This window comes from Cibotium barometz, chromosome 63 (assembly GCF_041138505.1).
Source record: "Cibotium barometz isolate CiBa-2024 chromosome 63, ASM4113850v1, whole genome shotgun sequence".
Lineage (NCBI taxonomy): Eukaryota > Viridiplantae > Streptophyta > Polypodiopsida > Cyatheales > Cibotiaceae > Cibotium > Cibotium barometz.
This window is the reverse complement of record NC_141108.1, coordinates 12,331,264-12,345,914: the sequence shown is the minus strand read 5'-3', so window position 1 is coordinate 12,345,914 and position 14,651 is coordinate 12,331,264. Positions and strand designations below refer to the sequence as shown.

Sequence of the window (14,651 nt, the reverse complement as noted above, 5' to 3'; positions counted from 1 at the left end):
AGTACAAATACTAATTAGTATGTACAAAGGTTTGATGCCTTGGCCTTCCAAACACATTAATGCCAAAATATGTAACCATAATAGGTGTTCACATGTTTTCCAAAATATAATCGTGATCCAACAAATCTCATCGTGATCCAACAAATGTTTCATTTGTCAACTAACAAATAGTTCGCTACTCAATCATCGCCTACATCAAAATAATATTAATTAGCACACAAATCTGATTAAGCACACCAATCTTAACTATATCATAATAGAGGGCCAACATTGTAGATAATAAAAAATTCATTACATTAGTTAATTGTTGACTAACCTTCGATTTTAAGATTTTTGAATCTTAGGGTGAAAAAGTTAATATGTGGGCCAAATCATTACAACCTTCTCTCTTTGCTTGCAGCATGCTATCCACTTTTCTCTTTTTGCTTGCAACATCATCTCTCTCTCTCTCTCTCTCTCTCTCTCTCTCTCTCTCTCTCTCTCTCTCTCTCGCCATCAGCTGTTCTTCTCATCCAGTAGTGGCTAGTATTTGAGGAGGAGAGCGAATGCCTGAAAGTAACTCCTTTCATGTCTCTTGACGAAGAAGAGAAGAGAAGTTGAGACATCCAGTAGTGGCTAGTATTTGAGGAGGAGAGCGAATGCCTGAAAGTAACTCCTTTCATGTCTCTTGACGAAGAAGAGAAGAGAAGTTGAGACATGTGAGCATGCACTTGACACCATATTCTCCTTCGTACTTTTGCATGGCATGCTATGGGTGGAGAGACAACAAAAAGGTTCCCCCTTATGCTAGAAGGGCATGCAGAGGAGAAGTAGGTCACATGTGTGCTTAGGAGGAGCAAGGGGTGAATATGCAAAGGAGGACGAGGGTGGGGGTGAGTGGAGGCTCGAAATTTTTGAATCCCTAAAAATTTCTTCATGATTTTGAAAAAATATCTATGGACGTAGATTTTTCATAGCTATAGCCGTTTGGGAGATAAAAACTTCCTCAGTAATTAGAGTGATTAGAGTGATAAGAATCATTAAACATAGCTGATTAAACGCATTAACTTTGAAAAGTGATATAAATAAAAGGTGTATCCCACACATAAAATATCCTTGACACATATATAAAATATTCCTGACACATACACCATGTGTAAATAATGATTGCATAGGTGTCCCCACTTGACCATAGAGGTTATGACTAACATGTGTGTGCCTGCTACACAAAACTCTCTCTTTGTGTGTGAACTCAAATCTCTCTCTCTCTCTCTCTCTCTCGCTTTGTGGACTAGTATCTACCTGTACACAATTACTAGAAACTATTAAAGAGAAACACATCAATCTTTTACCCTTTCTAGAAAAAAGATTGGACGTCATTTTGGTTGGCATTCTGATGTAACACCCTCTTCCCCCTCCCCCCCTTCTCTTTCTCCTGTAGGTCCCAAGTGTTAGAAAAAACCGTCCTATAGTATAATTTTCATGGCTCAAATTGAACCGGTTACGCAGCTGTGAATTTAAAGATTCTAAATTTGGAAGTTTTCGTTATTAATCTATGCATTTTTTTCTCGAAATTTTATTTTAATTATAAAACCGATTAACCTATGCATTTTTTCAATAAAATTCGGTTATTATTTTATTCACTTAAAAAAAGTATTTTTGATCCTTGTTTTTTTCACGAGTTAGCGAAGAAGTACATTTGTGACACCGCCCCCTTCCTTCGTCTCTCCTCCTCGCTCCCTTCTTAATCAGCATCCATCTCCAACTTTCTCACTTGATCACCATCCATCTCTAGTTGGCTCACTTAATCACCATCCATCTCTAATTGGCTTCTGTGATCGCCCGCTGCTCCATTCAGTCTCAAATGGCCGAAGAAGAAACGCCCTTCCAGCCTGTGGAGCTCATGAGCACAGACCCCGACAGTGATGCAGAATACATCTACGCTAACGTTAAAGGTAATGTAATTTCTCCTTCTTACTCGTGTGCGAGAGGTGAATTTTCTAAACTTAATCACAGCGTTAATTATATACGCTTCATGGTCCTTAGCCGTTAAATTGAGGTTTATTTTTAAAACCCTTTTTTCTTCTTCTGCGTTTCTAGTGTTTTTTCAATCTGCCGTATCAACTGTTAGAATTAAATGAAAGTTAATTTTCCTTTTAATGTGTTCCTAATATTAAAAAGGATATATTTTCCCATTTTCCATTTAAAAAAGCAAAAAATGAGTGCAGAAGCCATCCTGTTTAGCTGTAATTAAATCGAGTACTCCATCATTAGGTCATAAGTTTAAGTTGGCTTTCTACTTGACCATGATTATGGTTCTGTATGCTTTGTATTACAGCACCCATCATGTCAGGATTTGTACTCAAATGCTTTGCTTGGACTCTTGAAGCACGCATAGTAGGTGCATTTCTTTTACAGCACTTGAAGAATGCAAATTTGATAACCCAGGTAAAGTAATGTATCCCAGCATCTGCATGGAGACCTTCACTGTTTTGCAAAGTCAAAAACTCATGGATGGTATCATGCATGGTGGCAGGTCTTTGTGAAGTCTCGTTATCACGAACCCCCGATGCACATACCACAATATCCTATCAAAGGTGAGTAAGGTAGGGCTCTTTCAAAACGCGTGGATCTCGTGTAAGGTTCATTTCTTAGGGTGCCAAGGCACAAAGCATTCCTTATCATTGTGGTCTTTTGCACAAAGTAGTTAGGTTGAAGGGGAAAATGCACTACCAGGCTTTCAATTCACTCATGCATTTCTGGACAGCTTGTGAGGAGCCTTCAGTGCTCCAGCTAGACCCGGAGCTCTCCTCTTGTGAGCGGTTAGCATTGGCACTAGACTGTCTGGCTTTACCATCATCTCATGATGCCAACAGAGGCATACTGGAACCATTTTATCGTTGGACCATCAGGGACTACTCCAAGGCATACACCTCACGGACAGTCACACCTACAAAGGTATGTTATATGCATGTCGAAATTCTGATTCTCATTGATAGTGGTAGTGCCTTTTTGCGTTTCATATGGATACCCACCTTACACATGTTGCATATATGTGTTTTTGTCTCAGGTCGCAGAACGGTTTGTACGTGCTCTCACAGAATCCCGTCAGCCTATGCCTAACATGGGCTTCTTCATCGATTCCGACCAAGAAGATGTTTACAAACAGGCAGAATTATCCACGGCTCGTTACGAAAAAGGTCTTTCTCTTTTGTCTTTTTTTAATCTGGTTGAATGCATGAAAATTAGTTATTTAGATGCTTAAGTCCTTAAGCTGTACTTAATTTTGACTCAGACATCCGGAGAGTGGTGGACTCTGATCTATTCTCCTCTTACCTCAGTGGATGACAATCTTTTCTTTCTGTGACATCTCTCTGTGGGTGATTGGCCTTTGGGAGGATCTTCCTCCTAGTGCTATATCAATAGGACATGAGGGCCTCCTAATCCTTTTCCTAGATGCCACCAAAGAGGACCTCCTTGTTGTAGGAATCCGGGTAGTTGGCTTCCATGGTTGCACTTGGTACATCATTTCTGCTCTAGAGATAGCAATGGATCCGTCTTTTGGACTATTGATTTGAGAGAATCAGCTCCTTGTCTGACTTCCATGGAATCCAGGAAAGTGGAACTGGCAAGATTCCATGATATTCTCCTCCCATTCCCACTGTCTTTCTTTTCCTACTCGCCCCACCAAGGGTGAGGGATCTAGCTTCACCATTGAGGAGCGCCCCTCACTCCAAGCAGCATTCATCAGCTCAGGTCATGATAGGTCCTAATCTTTTGGAGTTATACCAACACCTTTGGAGCAATTTTTACCCCTACTTTCTGCATCCTAGCCATATAGGATCCCAATGTAGGTAATGAGGTGAACTTTAAGAACGTTTGGCATGTCTTGTGCCAGCGGATGCTCCTCTTTGTGAGGAACACGATCCACCTGGTGAGTCTGGATGCGGCGCCTGGAGCACAATGATTAGGTGTGAATTGGCAGTGCCAATGGATCCCTTTAGTTCCACTTCTTTGGGCCTTAATGCATTCTAGCCAGAGGCTTGTTCTTGCATACTGGAATTGCCAAAATGGATACGCGGCAACTAGCAAGGGGCAATATTTGTATGCCAGGTACGTTGAATTGATGGTGAAGATGCACTGCTAAAGACTGCACTGGTGGTCTGTTGTGAGCAGAAAGAAGAAAGAGCCGGGAGCCACATGACTGTGCTTGCACCCCAAGCAGTGTGGGAGCGCATGCCCAGCTGTTATCTAATGGCAAGATGCACCCTGCTATTCCAGATTAGGGGTTGCTGCAGCTGGTTCATGTTTTCATGTTATGATGAGTTTAGGGATATTTATCTTTTCCTGCTTTTTTATGCAGGGCAACCGTTATCTATTTTGGATGGAGTGCCAATAGCTGTAAAAGATGAGATCGATTGCTTGCCCTATCCCACTACAGGTAATGGCTCCATGTAAGCACGATGCACAGTATGTCAAGCATGTAAGGGTTTTGTAAGAACCTAATACAGTACATTTGGTTTAATCATATTTTCCATGCACATTGCTGCTAAAACTGTTCAATTCTGTCCACGAGCTGATAGCTCACTGGGCAGGAAATGAGGTTCAAATCCCACCAGCCTACACTCGCTGGTGGGACATCTATAACTAAATATATAAGTTTCTCTTTCGAAAAAAAAAATACTGCTTGACACACCACAACTACCAACAGGAGGCTCGAAGTGGCTGCCTAAAGCACGAAAAGTGAAACATGATGCAGCATGCGTGAAACGCCTGCGCGAGTGTGGTGCCATACTTGTTGGAAAGACTAATATGCATGAGCTGGGCATGGGGACCACGGGCATCAATCCACATTACGGGTGTTGTACCTTCTCTTCTTTGTTACAACATTACTACATATGCACTAGCTTCATCTCTGTGTGGTGGGTTAGTAGGGGTTAGCCTTTGGTGGGGAAGATGGGGGGATTGGGGGGTAGAAGAGTGTAAGGGGTGGTGTTGGCTGGTGGGGCAGGTAAGAAGGTAGGGAAAGGGGGGTAAAATACAGAGAGGGAGGGGGAGCGGAAGGGGGAAGCAGAGCTTGGGGGATTTGAAAGGATAGGGTAGATTATATGATAAGCTATCTCAGTAAATTTCTGTGGAGGACCAAGTCGGGAGAGGTATAGAGGTATATGTGATCACTTCCATATTCTACGATTGATTTTGCAGTCCAACAAGAAATCCCTATGACAAGAGTAGATTTTCGGGAGGCTCTTCTGGGGGCTCAGCTGCTGTCGTTGCTGCTGGGCTCTGTCCGGCTGCACTCGGTGTTGATGGTGGAGGTATTAACAGTGCTTTCAAAACTCTTTTTCGGGTCCACTGAAATATGCAATCAAATGTATGCTACTTATTCAGTACCCTCTCCTGTAACAAAAAAAATGTACGTTAATTTTTTATAATAAGTAAATTTAGAAGAGTAAACTTCTTGTTGAACTGCAGGATCCGTGCGCATGCCATCAGCTCTTTGTGGGGTGGTTGGTTTTAAGGGCACTTTTGGTCGGGTTTCATCTTTTGGGTACCTTTATCAAATCCTTTCCTTTCACCCTTCTCTTGTGTCTAAGATTCCTTTCTTTGATAAAATTATTCCCTATTACACATTTGATTGCATGAATATGGATGAGCGAATTCGGAACTGGTAGGAAAGTTGCGATTGGTGTACATTAGAGAAAGTGCTATTTGCTACAGGGTGCTGCCATTCAATTGGACTGTTGGTATGGTCGGAATTCATGCTGCAACAGTGGAGGACGCTCTGTTAATGTGAGAACATTACATCCAGCTGGTTTCCTATGCACCACAAATCAGGCAATCATAAACTACATGTCCTTTTTTCCTTCTTATCATTTGCTTGAACCATTATGCAGGTACACTGTCATACATGGCCATCTTCCCAGCGATCGCATTGTTTCAACTCCAGTATGTTGGTTTAAGGCCCAACTTTTTGTGGGGCATAAGCATACGTGTTAGCATGTTTGCGTGCATGTGGGTGTGGTGTGTGTATGCAGGTGGTTATGGGTGTGGGTGTGGGCATGGGATTTGTGTGCTTGCATGCTTGTTCGGGTGTGGGTTGATGTGTGTGGGAGTGTGGGTGTCAGTGAGGTGGGGATCCACGGTTCTGTGTGTGCGCATGTTTATGAGCCTCACATCAACTGTTGTCATGACAGCCTCCAACCAACCTGCCTTTGCTTAAAGAATCAGGAAGGCCACAAAGTGACAGCCTAATAAGCAGCATCAGATTTGCAAAATATACCAAGGTATCCTGTATGATGATGATGTATATTTTTCAACAAAAGGGTTTTTTGAAATAGATACATATTTTCATATGAAAAGTGGAATTTTATAAAGAAAAGGGGTCAATTTATAGGACATGCTAGAAGTTTTATAAATGTCCATTCGAATGCAAGCATGCATGCAAAGAAATTTGCAAAGAGTTACTCTCTCTCTCCCAGGGGAGAAGATATACCTACGGGATGATCTCACCAAAACCCAGGTAGAGCACAGACAGGTGAACACACCCAAGGTGCACGGGGCCTGCAAGCCGGGGAAGTGGGCAGTATAAAGGGACAGGTGAGTCTTCATCATTGAGCAGCATCCCAAATAGGGGCACGGGGTCTGTGGACCCACTTGGAGCTGGCATTTTGGAACTGCAATGGGACACTATGGTCGGATGATGCAAGTTGTTGCATCAAACTCTTCATGTAATTTAGGTGAGTAGAGAAATCTTGATCATGTGATATATCTAAACCAAAGAATTTGATTTTTAAAACAATTTTAGAAGTTTTATCCTTAGCTCCAAGTACTTAACTTGTTGGGTATTTTGGAGCTCGTATGTGTGTCCATCTTCTGTATGTACCTGTGTTTGTGTACCCACTTGTATTTGTGTGTGAACTGCCCCCAAAAGGGCTATGTATATGGGTGTATCCACCCTATGTGTGTGTGAACACACCTTATATCTGGATAAGATAAGTGTGCCATGTGTCCTGTGTTTATTTGTGTGAGTCAGAAATTAAGGCTTCTAGTCTACAAAAAGGCATTGTACTTGGTGATTACGATCAATCAAATCACATCATTGAGTTGTGCTAGTACTGTTTTCATTACTTGATCATTGTTACATCTCTCTCTCTCTCTCTCTCTCTCTCTCTCTCTCTCTCTCCTGATTATAGGTGGGCTGGACTGTACGAAGGCTGGACAGAGAGCAGGCTGGACTGTACGCTGGTTGGGCAGTTGACAGGCAGTGCACAGGGCTGAACAGCAGGCGCTTATCCTCCTTGCGACAGCCCGGCGCACAGGGACTACAGCTGCTCATCTTCCTCTCTCTAGGCAATTGGCTGGGCTGCATAGAAGTGCAGTTTTGGACTGCACGTGGCCAGGACTGCAGGCTGGCAGAACTGCCCCCCCCCCCCCTCTCTCTCTCTCTCTCTCTCTTGCTGTTCGCTTCTCTGTTTGCTTCGCGCCTTTGTGCGTAACCGCCGCTTTCACCCCTGCTTGCCGCCCTCTCTCCCGTTTCCCTCTCTCTCTCTCTCTCTCTCTCTCTCTCTCTCTCTCTCTCTCTCTCTTCGCTTCGCTGTTCGCCGCCCGCAACTTGTTAGTCATCTCCTGTCTATATTCATACACCAGGGCCTCTGTTGTGGGTGTGCCCGCCCTGTATAAGGTGTTTTATCATTTTTCCACACTCCTCGTATTTTTCCCTATTTTTTCCCATTTTTCCTAGTGGTGGGGAGGGTTGCCAGAGGGTGCCAGGAGCACTCCAGTGCTGGCCGACTGCACACAGGTCAGTCGTGGGCTACTGGACAGCTGGCCGACTGTACTTTCTCAGTCGTGGGCATCACTCTGCTGGCCGACTGCATTTATGCAGCCATGGACATTATTCAGCAGTCGTGGGCACTTTATGTGCTGGCCGACTGCTCTCCTAGGGATGTATATATAGGCCCCTTGCCCCCACCACTTCCTCATTCAGTTTTTCCGGGATCTTGTGTATAGAGAAGAGTTTACACACCTATCTCTCTGTGTTTCTTGTGCTGTTTATTTTCTGCAGTCTACTTGCTCTTGTCTACCCAAGTTTGGTTATCATTTCCGCTGCATATTCTGGCATGGTATCAGAGCCCTAGGCTCTAGACAGATCTTGGGCGTTTTTCTGAGCAAGAGGGGGAGCGTTAGGCTGTTGATTGGTGGACTGTTTTGGGCTGAACGGGAAGAGAAGGTGCAAGAGGAAGGCGGGCTTAGGTGCTGGACAGCCACTTGCAGGTTTACAGATTTTTTTTCCCACCCACCCACCCTTTCAGGTTACTCTCCGCGATGGCAGATTTACTAGAGATGGCTGAGAAGCACGTGAAGATTCCTACTCTCCCCACGTTCCCAGTGGATCGTCAGTTGGACGGGTCCAATTACGGCATCTGGAAGGTCATGATGGAGTCGGTGCTGGAGTCATATGACCTTGCTGATTTTATCATCATCGGGGTTCCACGGCTGGAAGCTGAGGAAGGGGAGTTATTGTCGACGAGGAAGGACCGAGAGGCACAGGCACATGTGGGACCGTGTCAACGCCAGGGTCCGGTCGTTTATTTTCCTCAATGGCACACCACAAGTGATCAATCATGTGAAGCACATGACGCTGGCGAGAGGCATATGGGAGCACTTGGCTTCTTTGTATAACAGGGTATCCCCCATGAAACGGATCTCCTTGGAAGTGCAGATGTGGGTTATGAACCCTGCAAAGTCTTCGATGATGCGGGAACACATCAACAAGCTGCAGGCCCTTCAGCAGGAAGTCCTACAAGCTGGGAAAGAGATATCATCTGAAGATATGGCCATCAGTTTGCTTTCCCACTTGCCTGGTCAGTATTCTGCTTTCTATTCCTCGTTGATCACGAGTGGCAGGCTCAACACCATTACTTGGGAGGAGCTTGTGCCAATGGTCTTGGACCAGGAGGAACGTTTCACGAACCCTCCTCACGGCGGAGGTTCGGAGGCCTTAACTGGCCAACGATCGAAAGGCTGGAATACCAACAAGGGCAAAGGGAAGGCTTCACCGGAGAAGTCTTCTGAGAAGAAGCCTGATCCAGAACGAGAGAAGCTGAAGGTCGAAAGATCTTGTAATGATTGTGGCGAGAAAGGCCACTACTGGAGGAAGTGCCCTAAGCGGACAGGGAAGAGTGCTGATTCCTCAGCCTCAGCTGCAAAGACCCGGCATTTGTGCACTTAGAGATGGTGGGCTCCGATGCTTCATCATCTTCAAGCGAGGAGGCAGTTGGCTTCACCGCGAAGGATACCCGGGAATGGATTCTCGACAGTGGTGCTTCCAGGCACATGACTCCATCCCGTGACTTCTTTCTGGATCTGAAACGGCAGTCAGGTCGTATCTTTATTGGCGATAACTCCACTATTCCGATACATAGTGAGGGCCGGATGGAGATTATTCCCGACGGCAAGGGGAGCAAGCATGCTTCCCGTGTTCTTTATGTCCCTGCTCTGGGTTTTCATCTTCTGTCAGTGCATGAGGTATGTAAGACTGGCTTTCGGGTGGAATTTGAGGAGCATTCAGTTGCTCTAAGGGACCGTGAGACTGGCAAAGTTGTCTGGGAAGGCGGTGTGGAGAATGGCATCTACAAGCTCTCTGCACTCTCCTCATTGACAGGTTCTTAGGTCGGAGATTTGTGGCACTTTCGTTTTGGCCACTTAAATGTGGATGCTTTGAGGCGCGCCTTCTGGGACCAGATGGTGGTTGGCTTGCCAAATGTTGGTAGTAGGCAAGGACGTTGCAGCTCTTGCATACGTGGTAAGCAGCACAGGGAATCCTTTCCGAAGCAGGCTTCCAGGCGGGCTTCGAAACCATTGGAGTTGATTCACACTGACTTGTGTGGACCTCAGCAGATACCATCTTTGGGAGGATCTCTCTATTTCATGCTGCTTGTTGATGATTGTACCAGATTCACGTGGGTCTACTTTCTCACCCAGAAGGACCAGGCTTTTGCTCGGTTCAAGGATTGGCACGTGATGGTGGAGAAAGAGTCTGGATATCAGGTTAAGACTCTCAGGGCTGATAAAGGAGGTGAATTCTCCTCGACTGTATTTTTCAGGTTTTGTGCAGATCATGGCATCAAAAGGGAATTGGCCAATACCGGATCGCCTTCGGAGAATGGAGTTGTTGAACGTAAGAACAGGACTGTGGTGGAGATGGCGAGGACCATGCTGGAGCATCGTGATCTTCCTCGTCCACTTTGGGGTGAGGCTGTGGCAACGGCTGTCCATACCATCAACCGCTCTCCGACATCTTCAGTACCCCATATGACTCCATTTGAGGCATATTTTGGCAGGAAACCCGATGTCTCGCACTTCCGTGTCTTTGGGAGTGATGCGTATGTACATATTCCGAAGAAGCAGAGGGGGAAGCTTGACTCCAAGTCCCGCAAGCTGGTATTTGTGGAGTATAACTCTCTTTCCAAGGGATACAGTTTGTATGATCCAGAGAGGAACGAGATTGTCGTCAGCCGGGATGTGGTCTTTGACGAGCATGTTCCAGCATCCACTGTCGAGGAGCCGCCACTTCTTGGAGATCCAGAGGAGTCTGATGATGATTCCCAGTCTATCATTCCAATTGATCCACCTCAGTCTTCACAGGAGGTTGAGCCCGCAGTTGGAGTAGAGCCCCCGCGATCACAGGAGGCTCCACGATCTGTTCGAGTACCTAGGTGGTTGTTAGACACCCTTTGGGAGTCAGGTGTCACGGAGCTACCCTCCGAGTGGACCACAGAGGACGGCCCTCGAAGATCACATCGAGTCCGAGATAAAAGCAACACGGCGGAGCTTCTTCAGGTGAACTATGCTTTGATGTCTCGTATCATGCGGGATAAAGAGCCCACTTCCGTAAAGGAAGCCCTTTCACAGGATACTTGGAGGAAAGCCACGCAGGTGGAACTTGATGCCATCGAGAAGAACAACACTTGGGAGTTGGTACCGAGGCCGTCGAAGCGGTCAGTCATTGGTGTCAAATGGGTCTTTAAGACCAAATACCCGTTTGATGGGTCGGTGGACAAACACAAAGCCAGGCTTGTGGCTAAAGGTTATGCTCAGCGGCCAGGCATTGACTACGAGGATACCTTTGCACCGACAGCGCGGATGTCCACGATTCGGACTGTTCTTGCCCTTGCTTCTTCTCAAAGGTGGCCCGTGTATCAAATGGATGTAAAATCTGCGTTCCTTAATGGTGACCTGCAGGAGGAGGTGTACGTTGAGCAGTCTCCACAGGCTTTATTGTTCCAGGATCGGAAGGGATGGTTTACAGGTTACGTAAGGCCTTGTATGGTCTTAAGCAGGCTCCCAGGGCTTGGAATCAGAAGATTGATTCCTTCTTTATTCGGACTGGATTTCAGAGATCGGTTGCAGATCCGAACCTGTATCTCTTTCGGGAACGCGGCATGGTCACACTTATTATCCTTTATGTGGATGATCTCATTCTCACCGGCGGTCATGTGGAGCACATTGGAGTGACGAAGGCTGCCTTGTCAAAGGAGTTTGAGATGACCGACTTAGGCTTACTCCACTTCTTTTTGGGATTGGAGATCTGGCAGACCCAGAGGGGGTTTTTCGTCTCTCAGCAGCGGTATGTTCATGAGTTGCTTGAGGCCTTTGGGATGGAGAACTGCAAGCCTATTACTTCGCCGATGGACCCGAACACAAAGTTAACCGTTACAGATCCTTGTGAACCAGTTGATGCCTCGCAGTACCGGAAGTTGGTTGGTTCATTGATCTGGTTGCTGAACACCAGATTGGACCTGAGCTTCTCCGTGGGGCTGTTGAGCTCTTTTATGCAGACGCCATTGAAGTCTCATTGGGACGCAGGATTGCGGATCTTGCGGTATCTGCAGAGTACGAAGGATCTGGGACTCTTTTACACAGGAGGGAATGGAGTCAAGCTCCAAGGTTGGAGTGACTCAGATTGGGGAGGAGATCCAGACACGAGGAGATCTACTTCAGGATACAGTTTTACCCTCGGCTTAGGAGCAGTTTCTTGGAGCAGCAAGAGGCAGCCAACTATTGCCCTTTCTTCGACAGAGGCAGAGTATCGGGCTGCTTGTGGTGCTGCTTGTGAGGTTGTATGGCTGCGGAGGCTGCTAGGCGAGATTGGGTTTCCACAGAGGGAGCCCACAGTCATCCAGTGCGATAACTAGAGTTGTATAGCTATTGCTCGGAACCCGGTTTTCCATGCCCGGACCAAGCATATAGAGATACAGTATCACTTTGTACGTGAGAAGATCTTGGCTGGTGACATCTTGCTACTTTATTGTTCGACGGAGGACAATGCGGCGGACCTCTTCACGAATTCTCTACCTCAGGCTACGCTCAGGCGGCACTCCAGCTCCCTTGGGTTGGTTTCACAGCCAGGAGCTGAGAGGGGGGTGTTAGAAGTCATCTCCTGTCTATATTCATACACCAGGGCCTCTGTTGTGGGTGTGCCCGCCCTGTATAAGGTGTTTTATCATTTTTCCACACTCCCCGTATTTTTCCCTATTTTTTTCCATTTTTCCTAGTGGTGGGGAGGGTTGCCAGAGGGTGCCAGGAGCACTCCAGTGCTGGCCGACTGCACACAGGTCAGTCGTGGGCTACTGGACAGTTGGCCGACTGTACTTTCTCAGTCGTGGGCATCACTCTGCTGGCCGACTGCATTTATGCAGCCGTGGACATTATTCAGCAGTCGTGGGCACTTTATATGCTGGCCGACTGCTCTCCCAGGGATGTATATATAGGCCCCTTCCCCCCACCACTTCCTCATTCAGTTTTTCGGGGATCTTGTGTATAGAGAAGAGTTTACACACCTATCTCTCTATGTTTCTTGTGTTGTTTATTTTCTGCAGTCTACTTGCTCTTGTCTACCCAAGTTTGGTTATCATATCCGCTGCATATTCTGACACAACTCTCCCGCCTTCGCTTCGTTACTATCCGCCTTCTGTTCGCGCCTCTGTGCTCGTCGCCGCCTTCGCCCCTGCTCGCCGCCCTCTCTCCTGCCTGGGCTGGCTCGCTATGCTAGCCCGTCTGCCTTTCCGCTAGTCCCCCCACCTCCCTTTTCCTCGCTAGCCCCCCCCGCCTCCCTTTTCCCACCCACCCTTCCTCAGGCCCCCAAGGCAGCAACATAACTCTCTCTCTCTCTCTCTCCTCCCTACCTGTGGGAAGCGCTGCAGAGTAAGCTCGAGGAATGGCTCCGAGTCTCCAAGAGAAGCTCGAGGCCCTCGAGACGGCAATGAAGGCACTAATCAAGGAGAACAAGAAGACATCCGATTCCAACCTCAATGAGGTGGAGAACAAACTACACCGGCACATCATGGCCCTCGAAGCACGGGTCACGGACCTTGAACAAGAGAACACAGCACTCAAGGAGGAGGTGAGTGCATTGAAAGTGGAACTGGTAGCCGTCAAGAACACGGAGAAGGAAGAAGGGGAGATCAATGACAACACTCTCATGGACATCAAAGAAGAGATCTCCAAGGAGATCACAAAGGACATGGAGGGAAAACTCGAAGCCAAGCAGTCAGGATGGGTTGAGGTGGTTTCACACCACCATTGAGGAGGAGAAGATGAGGCATGCCCACCGCCTCAACATTCGAGTCACAGGTATAGCAGAGACACCCGACTCCACTCCTGAGAAAGATGGACAGCTTCTATGCATGAAGCTCGGCTATAGGGAAGAGGACCCTCTCCCCTTCACCAAAGCATGGAGAGCCAGGAAAGACTCAACACGCAAGCGAGCCCTCATCCTACAGTTTGCAGGAGAGACGGAGAGGGTCACCTTCATGAGAAAGAGGGTGATTCTATGAGGATTACAGGGAGATCCCATCTATTTGGATGACGACCTTACAAGGATGCAGATAGAACACAGGAAAACATGCATGCCGAGAGTCCTACAGGCCCGGAAAGAGGGCAAGAGAGCATTCTATCGCGATGGCCGTGTCATCATCGATGGCAAGGCCACCGATTAGCGCCAGGCGGCCTATGGGACATCCGCTATGGAGGATCTAGATTCACAGATACACATAGCAGTTTGGAACTGCAATGGAGCACTTTGGACACATCCTGGGAGGATGGAGGAGGTCATGGAGGGATGGGACATCATACTACTTACAGAGACGCACCGGAGCCCAGAGAGGGGGACTACCCAAAGTAGAGGGCTATCAGTGGGAGTTTACATACAGGGGGACCACACAGCAGAGCACATCGAGAGGATCTGGAGGTATAGCGGTACTCTTCAAGCGAGAGCTACAGGAGCACCTACAGGTGGTAGCACGTGACCAGGAGGCTAGATACATGTGGATGAGACTGTAGCTCTCAGTAGACAGGGTGTTATACATTGCTCTATGTTACTTCTCTCCTAGTGGATCGAGATATGCCATGACAGCAGAGGATGAGAGTAGAGGCGAGGAGGAGGACACTGGGTCATTGGGAGAGTCACCATATGTAGCCCTTTCAGATGAGATCATACACTACTCCAACTTGGGGGAAGTTCTCCTTATGGGGGACTTCAATGCACGGACATAGAGCCGACAGTGCGACATTTATGATTTCGAGCACCCTGAGGTGATGCACACACTAGAGGCAGAGGACACGGGAGCTTGCAGGGTGTCAGAGGACATGGGGCCGGATAACACCAG

The 14,651-nt window shown here is 47.2% G+C and overlaps 1 protein-coding gene across 2 annotated transcripts in view; it reads left to right on the top strand.

Annotated features, from left to right (window-relative positions):
• Positions 1-1,646: 1,646 nt before the first annotated feature.
• The window catches only part of LOC147603699 (fatty acid amide hydrolase-like), a 61,389-nt gene continuing 48,384 nt past the window's right edge, over positions 1,647-14,651 (top strand). Inside the window, exons 1-13 of one of the 2 annotated variants that reach the window (XM_086796477.1) lie at positions 1,740-1,782; positions 1,827-1,934; positions 2,318-2,427; positions 2,516-2,576; positions 2,747-2,937; positions 3,050-3,179; positions 4,343-4,420; positions 4,691-4,838; positions 5,185-5,297; positions 5,455-5,530; positions 5,701-5,772; positions 5,877-5,928; positions 6,177-6,266. In XM_086796477.1, coding sequence (XP_086652603.1) covers positions 1,844-1,934; positions 2,318-2,427; positions 2,516-2,576; positions 2,747-2,937; positions 3,050-3,179; positions 4,343-4,420; positions 4,691-4,838; positions 5,185-5,297; positions 5,455-5,530; positions 5,701-5,772; positions 5,877-5,928; positions 6,177-6,266 — 1,212 coding nt within the window. In that variant the 5' untranslated portion in view covers positions 1,740-1,782; positions 1,827-1,843. Of the gene's footprint in view, positions 1,935-2,317; positions 2,428-2,515; positions 2,577-2,746; positions 2,938-3,049; positions 3,180-4,342; positions 4,421-4,690; positions 4,839-5,184; positions 5,298-5,454; positions 5,531-5,700; positions 5,773-5,876; positions 5,929-6,176; positions 6,267-14,651 lie in introns of both variants that reach the window. The other variant, XM_086796478.1, reaches the window with a different exon arrangement.